A 16,215-nucleotide genomic window follows, 5' to 3' on the forward strand; every position below is an offset into this window, starting at 1 on the left:
TGTCCTTATTTCCTCTCTGGCTTACATTTGCTCCCAGTGAGTTACTGGGAAAGGAAAGTGTGTTCATTCTACATTGTAGTTTAATATATCCATGCTAAGATTCCAATTTCAATCAAGTATATAGCAATTTAAGTATTTCTTGAATATGCACTGACTATACAGTGTAACTCTTGACACCAAAAAAGACTGCACATTCTTCTAGAAAGTGAAAGAAATTACTATGACAAAAAACTTCTGGAGAAATCTGCTATGTTGCCCTGCAGTACAATAATAATTTGCAATATAGTCTTTAAATGCCTTATAACAATGTAATGGAAGAAACTGAAATATGAAATAAGAATGCATTAGTAAGTAATGAAAACAACATGTCATGAAAATAATTGCCAATTATTAATGCTTAGTAATTCTTTGTATTTACACAATGCATTACAAAAAATAAACAGCACCTTTTTCTAGCTAACACATAATTAAAGGTCATTCTACACCATGAGATTACAGAAGCCTACCCTGCCAATTTACTGTTACTGAAGAGTAACAGCTTAACACAAACCTATTTTATTGCACGAGATGTTTTCAAGACGTTTTGATATGCTTTTTTGCTGCTGTCGTTTGTTGTTCCCTCTGCATGCGTCAGCTCATTGCACCTATTTCCACATATACATACGCTCTAATTTCTGATTTACCAGCTTTCCCTGTTCTCCACACTCTGGCACCTCCTCAGCATACCAATTTCTACCAGCTATCACTCACTCTTTAGAATAGATTTTTGAACCACAAGCTCCAGCAAAGTCAGGCAAGACCTCAGATTTTGTTTCTGGCAACATAAAATAAAACAGAAAATCTAAGTAGGTGATGCCAAATAATATCCACAAGTAACAATTTTGAGTCTGGCTAAATTAGTAAGTGTGTGCCTGTATCCATTTGTGTATGTACACATTTACAAGATTTGGGTTTTGTTCATCTGAGTGCTTTGGAAATGGTTTCTGTTTATACACGTGCCTGTGAGAAAGAAAAAGCAGGAGGCTTATGGACAAGCAGGCATATTTGTTTTACATGTTATTTAACCATTCATTATTCTTCTGTTTAAGGAGTTCTTCATTAAATAAAGGACTGGAATAAATATCCTGTGGATAAACTCCTTACGGTTTGCGAGCGATTTACAGAGACTTCACTGCCTGAAATACATTTACATAAACTCTTCAGTCAGCAATGGAAAATATGTCAAAACCCCCAGTCTGTTCTGTTCAACAGAAGATTAAAGAAACAAAAATTTGCAAGAAATAAAGTATCTGATGGCTGACTTTAAAACAGAACTAGATGTGATTTTGAATTAATCAATAGCTTATAGAGAAGTATGAAATCCACTGGAAACCTTCATTGTTAACTGAATACTGCACATGTGAGACACATTTTAGTGCAATTAGGAAATACTAATGCAGAAGTAAGTGATGTTTGACAGCTTCTACCTTAAACCAGAGAAGAACATTTAAGTTCCTCTGGTCATATTTGTTGGTTTGTGGGTTTTTTAATGAGTCACTAATGCCAAAGGGAAAATGATATGTTTCCTCTCATTATCCATAAAAGAAGGAATATATGAAACAGTAATAAGCTTACAGAAGGATGACTAATATAACCTTGAAGGCCTTCGGGTTAGAGATTCCTCAAATTTCCATGGATGCTCTATTCTTGCTCAAGTTGTTCTGAAATTCACAAGGTTTATTCCAATGTGTCAGAGAAGTTTAATACTTTCTGATCCTTCTGAACTGAAGAAAATACGCAATCTTTTCTCCCGCCTCAGTTGTTCTCAGTTAGTCCTTCCTTTCTCAAATCTTTTCTTCTGATGGAATACCTTTAGGTTTGCTTTCTTTCACTCCAAGTGCACTGCAATTGTTGCTGTTTCTCCCTCTTAATTCTTCTGCATTTTTCAAGAGTTTTTAGGCCAAAGCATCATTACAGTATTCCTACTATGCTGTCATCATTTCCAAGGAGAGGAATAATTGCAGTTGTCTTCTACTTTTTTTTGGAGTTTGGATTCTCCTGCCACCACAACCTGCAGCAGCCCCTCTTGCAATGACACTGATGTATCATGGTAACAGTTAACAAAAAAAAGCTTAAAGGAGACTTAAAAGAGCCACATACTGTGTTTACACTTAATGAGAGACATTTCCTGCCCTGAAGGCTTCAGAGTGTCAATAAACTCATAGAAAACCAGGAACACAGATGCCAGCCAGTCCGTTCCCATGACTAAGGCAGCCTCAGTTCTTGACAAACATCTGTCTGCCTTTGTTTTATAGAACTCCAGTAATGAACAAGCTATAATTTTTCCACACATCATTACACAGTTACACTATTCTCACGATTAAAAGGTTTCCTAATATCCTCCTTGATGCAGTTATCTGAAAATATAACATGCATTCTCTCTGCTTCTTCACCCTTCTTGCTGGTAAAATCAGTGAACAGAAACAGGCCTGGACCCAAAAATGGGGAAGCAATTGCAAGTGAGTCTGGCATGCCTGGAAACTTTCTAAACTAAGCTGAGTATCAAAGCACCTCCCTGTTAGAGCTGTTATCTGAACTAACTCTTTGTGATGTTAAGTTACTGCAGAGGACCTTGTGCTGAACCTTCATTAAATGCAAACTTCACATTCACTGTAGCAATCAATAAAAAAATCAATTAATCCAATGAAATTTGATAAAAAGGTTTTATTATGCTCCATGAGGGTCGCAGAAGCCTGAAAAACAAGGCTCCACTCCTATCTGACAGGCAGCAAAAGCCACCTGGGACAGGGACACAGGCAGATAAGAAGCTGGGGCTTCTGATTGCTGTCACTGTTCAGCTCTGACCAAATGGGCAGGCTGCCGGACATGATGCAGACAGCAATAAAATAGCATCCTCTTTTCAAAAATACATACTATAGTTTCTTAAATGCTTTATCCTTTCTTTATAACCACAACTAAAAGAAGTATCCCGTCACCACTCCGTCACCTGACTTTTTGAATGTGTGGTCTCACCTACCATTGAGTACTTTGTGCTTGGTCTGGCAGATTATGGCATGATATCAGTATCTAGCAGCCCTGCCCTTGATTGCATTAGTAAGATTCCTAAGGGCATATACTGAACCAGTAAACAGTACCACCTGTGAAAATGGGGCCAAGTGCCCTGCTGAAAGTGAAACACAGTTTCCAGATGAGCAGGAATGCAAATTTAAGTTTCTCACATTTCAAGACCCTCTTCTAGAAGAGGTTTAGATGCAAATGCAACTCCAGTCTGGTTTGGGGTGTGGGTTAAGTAGGGAGAGAAAGAGCTTTGTTGCTGGAGGTTGTGTAGTGCTAACAAAAAAAAGGGAACCACAGGCACCAATATTGTTCCTAATGTATCCATATTTAGCAGTCAACACATTTTGTGCAGGAAAATAGCTTTACCTATTTTCCAGACTAACGCCTTTCCCACTGACAGTGATGAAGATGCTCTTAACTGACTTTGACCTTGAAGAATACTTACTCTCATGTCTACCATACAAACATTCACACTTTCATAGTGTGGAGTCACTTTCCAAGAAAGAAAGTTAAGATTTGCTATCAGGCTGTACATGCTGGAACAACAGCCAGTAAACTTAACCCACATAATCTATTACCTTGGGAAGAACAGAAGCCACATAACCACTGCTGTGATTAGTAAAATTTTGAAAGGCCTGCAAGTGCACGTCTAGATTAAAAATGCACATTGGTAGGAAGAAAGCATGCAGAACACAAAGAAGAGACCTTCAAAATTCTCCTTTATGCTGCCTACAAACAGGCATGCTTTTGCTTCCCATGTAAAAAGCCTGCTTCTTTTTTTAAATCTCTTTGTGAATTCTAGTCAAAGACTAATTGATGTCATGTATTAAGCTTCTTAGCATGCTGGAGGGTTTATAAATACCTACACTGTAATTATTGAAAAAATGCTTCAGTCTGACCACGCAGATGAACATATATTACACATATTGAAATACCTAGAATTACTCACTAAAACTTACATACTCACCAAAACAACAACAAAAAAAATTAAAAAATATATATGCTCTTTTTCCCTCTAGAATTTCTGTTGGCTGAAATAAATTAAGGAATGAAGTAGTAATTATTCTGCTAGTATTATCTATTCTAGTTAGTGGATTTAATCTGAAAATCTGACATATTCAGGTTTGTTATCCTGACTTGTGATTTAGTTCTAACCACTGTTAATGAGATTAGGACAGAGACAGAACTGAGGCATTTAAAGAGGAAACACCCAGTGACAAGGAAGACCTCCATGTAAAGTAAGTCTTGGTGAAGGTGGGCTTCCTGCTCCCCTAGTTGGGGACAGTGCTATTTTCGCCCCTAGCATGAAAAGATCTTCACAATGGCTTACTCCTACAGGAAATACCAGTAGCATCATTGACACCTGAGTTCTCATCAAAATGGCATTAGTATTTTTCTCAAGAAGAAGCTAAAGAAACCGGTTGCCTCATACTCATTTCTGCAAACCATTAATATCATCAATCTGTAATGCATAAGGTTATGTGTCCCAGTTACACCTGCAGATCTGTGTATAAGGAAGAACCATTTGGCTGCCCCTTGCTTATTCTGAGACATGAGAGAGCTTTAATGCAAATGTCTCTACTTCACTACTACAAATATTTTGTATCTCATATGTGCACAAAGTTCACAAAATTCACATTATACAAGAACTTAAAATGGTCCTACTTTTATTTTGCTTTTCTTCAATGCATCTAATCGTACAATCTCCCTTGTCCCTGCCCATGGCAGGGGAGTTAGAACTAGATGGTCATTAAGCTCCCTTCCAACCCAACTCATTCTATTATTCTATAATCAGCAGTATCTGATCATTTTGTCAGAAAAGGAAGATTATACAGTTAGGTGTATATATGTCCCATAGACTCATCTGTCCCATAGACTCTTCCCGATTAATTTTTTAGATCTAGTTTTACAGAGGGAGAGTAGAACATGCACCTGTTAACATCCAGAAAGCATGTATTTGTCAAGACAGAGTGAAACATTTGTTGCGATTTACCCTATCAAATACAATGATGAGTGACAGGAAGTTTCAATTTTTTTTCCAACTTTTTTTGCCAGTTTTATTCTAACTCAGGCTTGACAGTGGATAATATTCAATGTTTAAAACTGAGATAAAAAGCATTCTCAGAAAACAGCCAAACTCTGGTTGAATTTTAGCTACAATCAGTTTTGATTATTGACTCATCTGAATTTAAATATAGACTAATATAGAAGTAAGTAAATCCTTGAGGCTTTTAAGACACAACTGGACAAGGTCCTAAGAAACTTGGTCTCATCACACAGCCGACCCTCTCTGAGCAAGAGGCTGGACCAGACACTCCCTGGGGCCCCTTCCAGCAGGAATGATTCCATGATTAAACCCACGATCGCCCAAAACTTTCACTCCTAAGGCTTCCTTGGTTTGTTATGTCTGCTCACTTGAGTCATAAAGTATTACCCTTATTCCTGACAGATGACATGAATAAATGATGGAATGATTTGTTGTGGGTGACTACAGAAACTCACTCTAAATATGTTTTCTGAACACACAAAAAATAAAGGTAAGTTGATTACTCACAGGTTGCAGACTGAGCATAAACTCTCTTCAAGTACGAGCAAACACTTGGAGGCTACTTTGTAACACTCCATTTGCTCAAAGTGTTCCAGCTAGCTTAGCACTTCCTGAGACAGACACCACACAAAGAATCTGTTTTATAGTCGCAGAAGCTAAACCATTAGGGAACACAAGTTATGCTAGGAACACGGAGAAGATAATCAATCCTCTGAGCTTGTCATTCACATGTTGAGATACTCTTGATATCATAACGCAACCACAAGCCATTTCCATCAATGCATACTATTTTAAAATGAGTAGGTGGACTTTAACAGTAGGGACAACACTCAACACTTTTTCTCAAGAAAACAGACAACAAACTTGTCTCTGAGGGAATTTCAAACCACATCCATGTTCCCACTGCAAGCTCAACTGTGACACAACTTAACATGCTTGGGTGATCTGTACACAAGTTGTCCATGATGGAAATGATTATTTTAGATCTCAAGAAACTGCATTATTTGGAGCATCACTCAAGGTGACGTTTGACATTTCACAAGGTCAAGCTCTATGTTAAACACAAGTCTGAAAGGCCTTCAGACCTCTACCCAGATGTTTTATAATTTCTTTGTATGTTCCAAGATCACAGGCAAGAATGCTTTTTCAATTATTCTATTTCGCACTAAAAAAAATTTTAAGAAGGCACATTTTTTGACACCTACTATTGGACACCTCTTAGTAACACAATATCAAATGTATTTGTGAATTCAATATAGTATCAGCTATCATTTTAATCTTAGTTCAGATCCTTTGCGAAACAAATTTCTCTTCTCAAATAGGCAATGATAAGGGCTGGAACAGTAGCCACAATTAAATTTTCTTTAAATTTGTCAAAAATTGATTTGCATACTAGCTTTTCAATCTCATCCATAAATTTTAATGTATGACTCAAGCCAGTGTTCTATTATACATACCTACAGATGGTTGAGGGAAGAAAAGCTAGGCATCTAAGCTAGTTAATTGGTGACATTTGGAGAACTAAGTACTGCTTGATTTTTTGAGTAACTCTAAACTTAACATATTTGTTTCCCAAATGTTTGGGATAATTTTGTAGAAGCACACCAATGATCAAAAAAGTGGTTGCTGTTTCTCCACCAATCAGGCTACTATTTAAATACACAGAAGGGATTATACATTTGTTCTGTGAAGGCACTTAAAAGATTTTTTTCCTGTTTTAGACTTACAAAAATGAGCTAAGAAGAGGGTATTGCCTTTCTGTAAAGAAACAGGTGACTCACAAGCTGAAAGAGGAGATGTGATAGTTCTGATCTTGTGAAAAAGCTTTAAAAATCAAAGTCAGAGTAACACTGCTTTCATCTTTAGGTGCAAACTCCAAGTCTTTTCCCTTTATTACTTTTTAAAGAAGAAAAACCTGAAAACCTCTGCAAGGTGGAAATGTAATTTACCTTCATTAAACCTGAACTGGTAACACAATGGGAAATTTTTATGACACAACATGATAAATTCCCCAAGGCTACAGCAAACTTCATATGGATGCATACTAAATCACTCAAAAAGCTTTAATATGCATATGAAAAGTTAGAGAATGTAGTTTGACTTTTAATTTGAATTTATTGAGGGTCTTTTTAAACACTTCCCACCAGGTAATCTGTCAGGTAGGATTAGCAGGACAAGAAGGGAGATCCCTGAGTTGCATGAATTCATATCTGATGGACAGCCAGAGCTCAGGTAAATCTGTTTTGTGCAGGAGACAGAAACTGCAGTTTTGGAGATTATTCCTTAAATGTCTCTGGATGATTTAAAAACATAACAAATACAAGTATTCTGATTATATGCCCCTCGATTTGAGACCTCATTCCCTGTCACCTGCCACAGACGCAGGGAGTGGGACTGCTAGTGCCTGGCCAGCCAGGGTGAAGTTGATGTCTCATACTGTCTAAAGTCAGTCCCCATCCTCTTGGAGAAACAGGTATTAAACCACATGGGAGCATCCACTTGCTGGACAAGCTTGTGGCTGCTTCCTGGACCAGACTGATGCTGATGACAAAGGACAGATTTTCAAAAACACAAGGGAATTGTCTAATTCTTTCTATCATTTGGTAGATGTTCTAGTGACCTCTGCAGGAAAAGAATTATGTCTCCACCTGCTTTTGAAAATCTCACTTTAAATGTCTAAGCTGGCAAGTCCTTCACTGTGAAGCTGGTCAAAAAAATTCATTGATTTCAGTAAGCACTAGAACAAGCTCTTAAGACTTCTAGCTCTGAGCAGTCTAATTGAAGTTCATGTTACAAGAGTGCAGAGTTTGGAAGGATGACAGTCTTTATACTCATGTTAGCTTAGAAGGTGATGCAAATAATCAAAACTATTAGAGACTTTTTCCTTTTAGAAGAAATTTTAAATTGTCAAACTTAGATCAAGAGTCAGACTTTATAAAGCTTTCAAGTTCTCCCATAAAGTATCTCATATAATTTATGAGATTTTATAATAATAAAATATATAATAACATAATAAAAAACAGTACTGTTTAATAAAAGCAGTTCTACTTGTCAAATGAAAATGAATATACAAAATCTTGCAATATGATATAATTTTATAGTATCTGCAAATATTCTTACTCATATGATATTGCAGTATCGTATAATTTTCAGCTATAGGAACGCACGAACAGCAGTAACACCTTGCCTGGTATTCAAATCTCTTACTCTGCATTGATTTGAAGAGTAAACCAAAATATCTCTCCTGGGTGTGAGGACCTGCAAGTAACCTGGAGGGAGGCTTGCTCCCCTCTACGCCCTTCCCCTGCCAGTAGTATTTTCCCCTGTGCGTTTTAAAAAACTAATTAGGACTTCTATGTTTTGTTTTGTAGTTGTAAGCTTCACTCTTAAAATATTATCAGTGGAACAGGATGGCTCTTTCGAAGAGTTTGGACATAGTCAGTCAGGGGACTGATCAGCTGTCCTTCAGCTCCTGAAACAGAGAATCAGCTCCTATGTGAGCTCCAGAGAGTGCTGACAGTCTTTGGGAGAGGTTCATGGTCAGGAAAAGGACCTCTCATTTTTGAATGAGAAACTCTTGAAGCTGTATGATGACACGCTGACAGTGATGAAGTGTTCTTAGGAATCAGATGGGGAAAATGCTGTTCTATATTGAACTTCAAATTTTATTTTAAATTATTTTTAAATTCAATTTTTTTTAATAACTTATCCTGTTAAAATACGAACACCAGTTGTCTCTTGATGAAACTGTCCTCCGTGTAACTAGTTCAGCCAAGGAAACAAAGCAATCCACTAAAAGTGAAGTCTGGGGAAGCTGAGACAGGAACAAATTCATCCATGCAGCAACTAGGCTGCAGCAAGAAGCAACCAACTGAAGAAGGTAAAAGCCTGACAGAAGAGATTGAAAAAAAGAAAGCCATGAAGCCAAACTTAGAGGGAGGGAGAATCAGAGACCATCTGCTCTCCAATGAGACTAATAAGGATTCTCAAAGTATAGTGTAAACCAGAAGATAGGTAGCCTAAAGGCTGAAGAAAAAGGCAGTGACAATCACCATTAGTAACCATGAATTCCAGACACAGATATCAGACTGCATTGCTAAAGCAATCCTGTGGGGAATTTGCCATAGAGGGTCAATTTTCTCTGAGACGTTCAAACAAGGAGACAAGTGGGTAGCACAACTGAAATGTATCACAAACATGGTGGGAATTTCATCCACTTTAATAAAAAGACATTTAATATCACGTGAAAATTTTATTCAAACATCATATATCACACTATACCAACTATATCATAGTGTATCAACTATCAAGGACGTTGAGTACCTGAATGAAAGGGAAGAGCAGTCCGACTGCGAAGTTGGAGAGCCAATTCACTGTCCCAGCTATCATGAATGCGGCCGGCCTCTGCGACTGCTGGAAAAACTCTCCAGTGAGGACAAATGGAATGCCACCTGAAACAGAGTCCAACAAGTCAGTGGTTTTAGTAAACTTCCTCTGCCAAATAGCTGTTTCACTTACAGAGATGAACATGCTCTGCGTTGCACACCTCTGTGACTAGCACTGCTCTATAGCTCTCTGCTCAGGTGCACGCAGGGACTTCTGAGCCAGTAAAATGTGATTTGTCAAAATCATACTTTAGAAAAATGACACTTCACTCTTTCACACCACTGCACCTCCTGTTTTACAACCTTTCAGTGATGGTAAGCAGATAATGGAGCACTGAGTCCACACAACAGTTTCCAGAATACCATGTGACAAGTTGTTCATTAAAGATAAGAATGATTGTTTCTACTAAAACACTTGCAATTCTGAAAATTCAGCAGTACTCCAAAATACTTTTAGACTGTAACAGTTGGAAAGACAGCTCCAAAGAGATTAAACAGTTGGGTTTTTTTTAACTCTATCCACTTTATTTCAGCAATGAAAAAGACAAAACATTTGCTTCTCCATGAGCATACTTTTCATTGATGCTTATTTAATACACTGCCTTACTAGATGTACTGCTGGCACTTCTGGCAAGGTCTATTTATCCCATCAGCCAAGGACTCTGACCTCTGTAATAACAAGCTCAGTTGAATACCACATTTGTCACTCGTGTTTCCTTCCACTTAGGCAGTGGACTATTTTGTACAGCACTGGCATATTGCTGGTCTGACAGTAACCCCCGGGTAATAGCTGTCTAGTAGCTGAAAGTCTCTGTTTATGATCTTTGGCTTCCTGCATTCCAATAGGTCTTTCAACAAATATTTCTATTTTTATAGAATAAAACATGGATTGCATTTGCTGATTGGCTACATATTTCAGTTACTGTTGCACATCTATTTGCAGAATTATTTCACCACAGCTTGGAGAACTGCAAACCTAGTAACATCACTCAGGTCTTCAGTATTCTGGGCTACCAGTTTCCACCACTAGGTCCTCATGTGTGCTGGTATTACCTGCCTCATCACTCAGCTTTGTAAACAAGATCCATGTACACACATACTATGCAAGTCCTTTCTCTGTTTTAAGCATTTTAACAAGTTAGTGTGAACAATCAAAACCATATTAATAGCCACACTTCCTTTCAAAAACATCTGTAACAATCCTGATTGCCAAAATACATATAAATTAAGATAAAAACACCACCAAAGACTTATCCATCCGCCAGATCTTCTCCTTGCATGTTTTTGCTTGATCTATGTGCTTATCTTTTGTACTAGCCTTACCCTTGGACAGTTGTGAATGTATCTCTGTGATGCAGTGCCATGTAGCCCCCTGTGTTCAATGGCACTGCACTTAAAACAGACACATCAGAAGCTGCCCTATGGCAGTATGAGATAGGAACTTGTAAACACATAAGAGGACATGCAGATGATCAGATATACCTCCCTCCCAGATCCTTCAGATGCAGATACCATGAATACGTGCATAAAAGAAAGGCAACATGATGCAGAAAATGGCTACATATGTTAGTAAGCATCACTCTTCATCATCAGCTATTGGGACTTTTTGTGAGAACGCATCTACAACAGTAGCAAAGGCTTCAACTGAACTTTCTGTCCTAAAGACTGCCAGTTTAAATCACACCAAAAGAAGTACAGGGTAAATACATTTATTTACTCCTACTTTATACATAGGAGACTGAGATGTGGAGAGTTTAGACCATCCAAACCACAGCTTAGTATCTTTCTACAAGCCATATGTAGTATCTGAATTCTGTGACTAAAAAAAGTGACTGCTCCCAATAGCACTTTGAACATGCAGAATAAGCAGCTGAACACGCATAACTTAATGAAATTCAAGCAGCATGTGGTCTGTCAATCCTTAGTGGCCTCCACTGCCTATTCTACCATACGCTTGGGATTTGGGTTCAAACCCTAAGGTATGGCAGGCAAAACAACAATCACAACTGTTCTGTCAGCATCTGTTTTAGGTCTCAAAAGCCATGCAAGGCAGTGGCTTGCCAGGGCACTTACGCCTTGGAGGAAGGAACTGAAGGACTGGAAACACAGAAAACATGTAAGATAATTTATTTATGATCATTTATTCTGTCACACCTTTGCTGTAGGACAATCTACGGAGGTGTTGCTGTTCTTGTCAGTATAATGAAAAAATGCTGTTCGAGACCCATTTGGGAAAATACACATTGTACAAGAGAGGAAAAAAGCCAGAGGCAAAACCCAAAAAAAATCATAAAAATCCCAAAGAGTACAAAAGGACACAAACATATCAGAAAGCATAAATGTTATGGAAATTAAAATGCATGGGCACTATCCTGCAAAAAGGTTCCTTGAAATTCAAATGTAATTTCTAGATACATATTAATCATGACTGAAATTTATTATTAGTCATACTTGCCACAAAAGCTCTTCAATCTAATTTGAAAAAGAATCCATTAATCTAGTGATGGTAAAAATATTTTGCAAAGTCAAAAAAACCCCCAACAAACTAGCGGCTCCTTTGAGCTCTTTCAAACTTTCTCATGGCATGGGCAGGCATCCTCATAGCATCACAAAACAGAGAAAGTTAGTTTCTGTAGAGGGATGACTTAAGAGAAATTATATGGAGGAACAAAGGAGCCTGAAAAGCAATAGGTGAGTTATGTGAAAGACAGGCCAGATCTAGAAACATGAGAAACCGAATTAAGCCAGATCATTGCTTATATAGATATTTATCTGGAAAAGCAGAGAGTTGACCCTACTAGGATACAGAGCAGGGGATATGAATGCCTGCTGAGAGCCATATGACTGAAGAACACACTCCACAACTGAGTGAAGTGAAAAAGAGATTTAGGCAAACAAAGAGAAATGCAAAGCAACCAAACTAGGACAGTCCCCTACAAAATCATGAGGCCAGATGGGTCCATACTGCCCTGTGTTCAAACATTGATGCTTGGTAACAACAAAAGCAACAACAAAAGCAATCCAACCAAACTTCTGTATTTTCTGAAAGTCTTCACACTTTTTGTCATGGGTTTTGCCACTTTAATATGTGTTTGAACGTGGGTGAAATAATTTCACCAAAAAGCTAACTGATATTCTTCCTCATGGGGGATTAACATGGCATTAGCACTTCCCCTGGAAGGCTTTCCACACAATTTTCAGTGAAACACCTTTATTTTAGCTCTGATCATAACATAAAAAATGTATATTAGGATTTCCTGTAGGAGTTTTTCAAAAGTTAGCTTCTGAACATGAATTTAAAGAGGTAATGCATTGACCACAATAATTACAGTGATTCATTTCTAATTCTTCGTTCTTTTCAGCACTGCAGTGAACATAATAGAAGAAGCTCTTATACTGCAGTGTCATTAAAGACTGTTATAACTGTTACCATGCTACATCTATTGGAAAATACAAATCTCTCATTGCAGGACTTGTATATCAATGGGCTGTTTAATGAAACTAGATTAAGCACACATGACACAATTAGACATGCAACAATGCCTCTATATCTCTGCATTTTATTAATTTCCTTTCATAATCAGGCCAGTTACACTTAGAAAAAAAGTCATGCCCTGGTAAACATCCACAATCTCAATGCAATAGTCTTTTATGCATGAAATTGGAATGCTAGAACAGAAATTATATTCTTGGTATACATTCTACAGATTGTCAAATAAAAATTTAAATTTTCACAAGTATCAACATTTTCTTATGAAAAATTAAGTCCACCTATTTACTATTTCGTTCAGTCAGCAGTTACAAGTAAATACTGCTGAACAGAAGTTACTTGATTCAGCGCAAAAATCTGAATATAGAAAACAAAAAAGAAAGAAAAATACTGAGTTCCTCATTCTGGTTTTATCCAGTACCAAACTGGGAGTTGAACGTATGGCTATATATATGACTTATGAAATGAGAATGTTAAAAGAATAAATGCCCAATACAAATCAGGGAGATGTATCACACTGGTAAATCGCCTCAAAAGGCAATGGAAACTTTGTGCCCTGAGTACCACTAAAGAGAAGGAACTCTCCCTCAGCAGCAGCTCATCTTTCAATACAGACTAAAGACAAACCTTTGTGTTCAGGCAGTAGCCCCACAGCCAGCCATAGGATTTGCAGCCCCACCAGGAGGACCACTTGTGGCCACACAGCCCTGTGGCCTCCTGCAAGACTCAGCACTCCAAATTCTGCCCATACAGGAGTTTTGGAATTTGGAAATCCTGAGAGCCCTGATTTGGCTTAGAGCTTCCAGACTTTCTAGCTCAATGCTTTGAAAAAAGTCTTCAAAGGGAGATGTTTTGAGAAAACAGACAAGCACTTTGCAACTTCGCTCTGTTTTGGGAAACAAAAAAGTCTGCAGCTCTAGACAAGATCAAGCAAAATAGCTTTTGACTGCAAAGCAGGGCATGTAGAGAAGATTGATATATCTTGATAGGGTTCGCAGATAAAGCGCTGTCTCAATGAAAAGCTTCAGTATTTGCAATTCAAGGGGTAAAAGATCTACAGGGCAGCTGTGGAAGAGAAGCAATGGAAGTGAGACAAAGATCGTGGAAGAAAACTGCTGGAAAAACAATCCAACATTCTTCAGTGAGAGAGGAAAAGGCTGTTATTTTCTACAGATCTAAGCTATAGAAAAAACCCCCACAAACACAAAGAAAACACCAAGTTTCTTCCATCTCTACAGGTCTACAGACAGAATGAGAAGTTTGCAAAATACTTATCTCAGTCTTTAAAGAGGTGTTCTGTAACCTGTCAGATTATTTTACCTTGTTCATCGTATTTGATAGAATAACACCCCACCAAATAGCATTACATAGTAAGATACAATGGCTATATTGCCCAGCTAATTCTTTTAGGAGAACTGGGAGCAGAACATGTGATAGGGGTGTACTGAGTCACAGCTTCATGCTACAGACTCTCCTGTCTGTCTCCAGCTATTCTCCATGGGAGAACTGTTTATCTCATCTACTGCAGAACTGAGTAAAACAGGCACTTTGCTTGTATAAAATGGTATAGTTCATTAACCACATTAATTTGTACCATGTGGAGAGCATGTCATTTCTGCCTTAGATTAAAGGCCACTCAACTGAATAAACAACATTTAAAGCAAAGTCAGTCTACAGCAAACCAAAACTGCAAGCCATACCACTAAATTAGAAAATATAAATAACACAAAACCTGGCAAAACCCCAAGAATATATTAATTAGTACCTATAGTTATTAACAGTCTAGTTTTTAATACAGTATTGTGTGGAAGGGTTTTTTGCATTGATTAACTGACCTTTGATGCCTATAGCATCTATAAAACCTGTTACTCTAACAGCGTATGGAAAGCCAGCTCTGGAGGTATTCTGGACTCAGTTGGTGCAAGGTAACCCACATAATTCAGGGTAAATAAATAAACTAAGCAATGGTGAAGAACAAAAATATTTATAAGCTCTGTTGCAGTATCATTAGTTAAAATGTTAATTCTTCATTCTCAGCTAATTTACACTAAAATGGTTGACATACAACAACAAGGCTATTAGCTAAAATATAATAAACCACACAATATTCATTCTATGTCCACTTAGGTAACTATTTCTAAAGCAGATATTCCATGTAATTTTGTAATGCAAAAGACATAAGAATACCCTTATCCAAACTATCTAATAATTTCCTCTTCAGTGAAATTCTCTCCCTCTTGAATAATAATTAGTGCATTTTCCTGTAATTTTAGTTCCAAAAGGCAGTGCTTCCAAGCAGAATTTTATGATCAGTCATTTTACTGACTGAATATTTTTTCTCTGAATTTTCTCTGAAAGTTTTTTTTAATGAAGTCAAAATACTTACTATGTAACTGAGGAACCCAAATAATTTCAGTACTTTTAAGATATTCCTTACATGAATTACAATAATTTCTTTTAAATACAGCTGTTTCCTGGAAGCCTGAGTAATATCTTCCATTTTTAACAGCTACTTTAGAAATCCAATACATCTTTTTTTGGTGTTTTCACTTGCAATCTGGTGGGCATTTTGTAATTTTTTTTTGTTATTGTTCTTTGATTTTTTTTTTGTGTTAGCTTTTTTTTTTTTTGGTAAAAACTGAACATCATAATTAAATTTCTATTATGTTATCTGGCAATATTTCTTTTTTCTTCACCATTATAATTCTGCATAATGACTGAAGAATAAAATACAATTAAAAATACATTAAACTTATGACTACATTTAAATAGCCTTTTAAACATTTCTGCTATATTTTCAGACTCACTTTATCATCAGTACCCTATTTATAGCCTGACTTTCTGTTCTTCTACTTGAACGTGAAGAAAACATTTCTTTACTGAGCTATGACTAAGAGTCTTTATAACTAATTTATAATTATTCTCAGTAACAATGATGATCAGACACTGATTAACATCTGTTCTGTTAATATTACATTACTAAAAACAATTACCTCAATGATGAGATCAATGATGAGAAAGTTTTTACTTTAATAAAAGCACAGAAGCGTCCCTTACATTTTCATCCACTATACAGATGGCAGTATCATGGAAATACCTGAACTAAAAACTCAAAAAGTGTGTTCAGTCCTAGGTAAGTGAAGTATTCATACAGTTATATCACTATGACAGGACTGAAAGCAGGAAAAAACCCAACCCCTTTCTAGTCCAGGCTTGTTACTTCTACAATAATCTAC

At 37.1% G+C, this 16,215-nt stretch overlaps 1 protein-coding gene across 3 annotated transcripts in view; it reads right to left on the minus strand.

Annotated features, from left to right (window-relative positions):
* SLC2A9 (solute carrier family 2 member 9) overlaps positions 1-16,215 on the minus strand; it is a 107,251-nt gene that overhangs the window by 11,902 nt on the left and 79,134 nt on the right. For all 3 annotated transcript variants that reach the window (XM_040594041.1, XM_040594031.1, XM_040594022.1), the window contains one exon: positions 9,428-9,555. In XM_040594041.1, the coding sequence (XP_040449975.1) occupies positions 9,428-9,555 (128 nt within the window). The remainder of the gene's footprint in view (positions 1-9,427; positions 9,556-16,215) is intronic.

This window comes from Falco naumanni, chromosome 1, assembly GCF_017639655.2.
Source record: "Falco naumanni isolate bFalNau1 chromosome 1, bFalNau1.pat, whole genome shotgun sequence".
NCBI lineage: Eukaryota > Metazoa > Chordata > Aves > Falconiformes > Falconidae > Falco > Falco naumanni.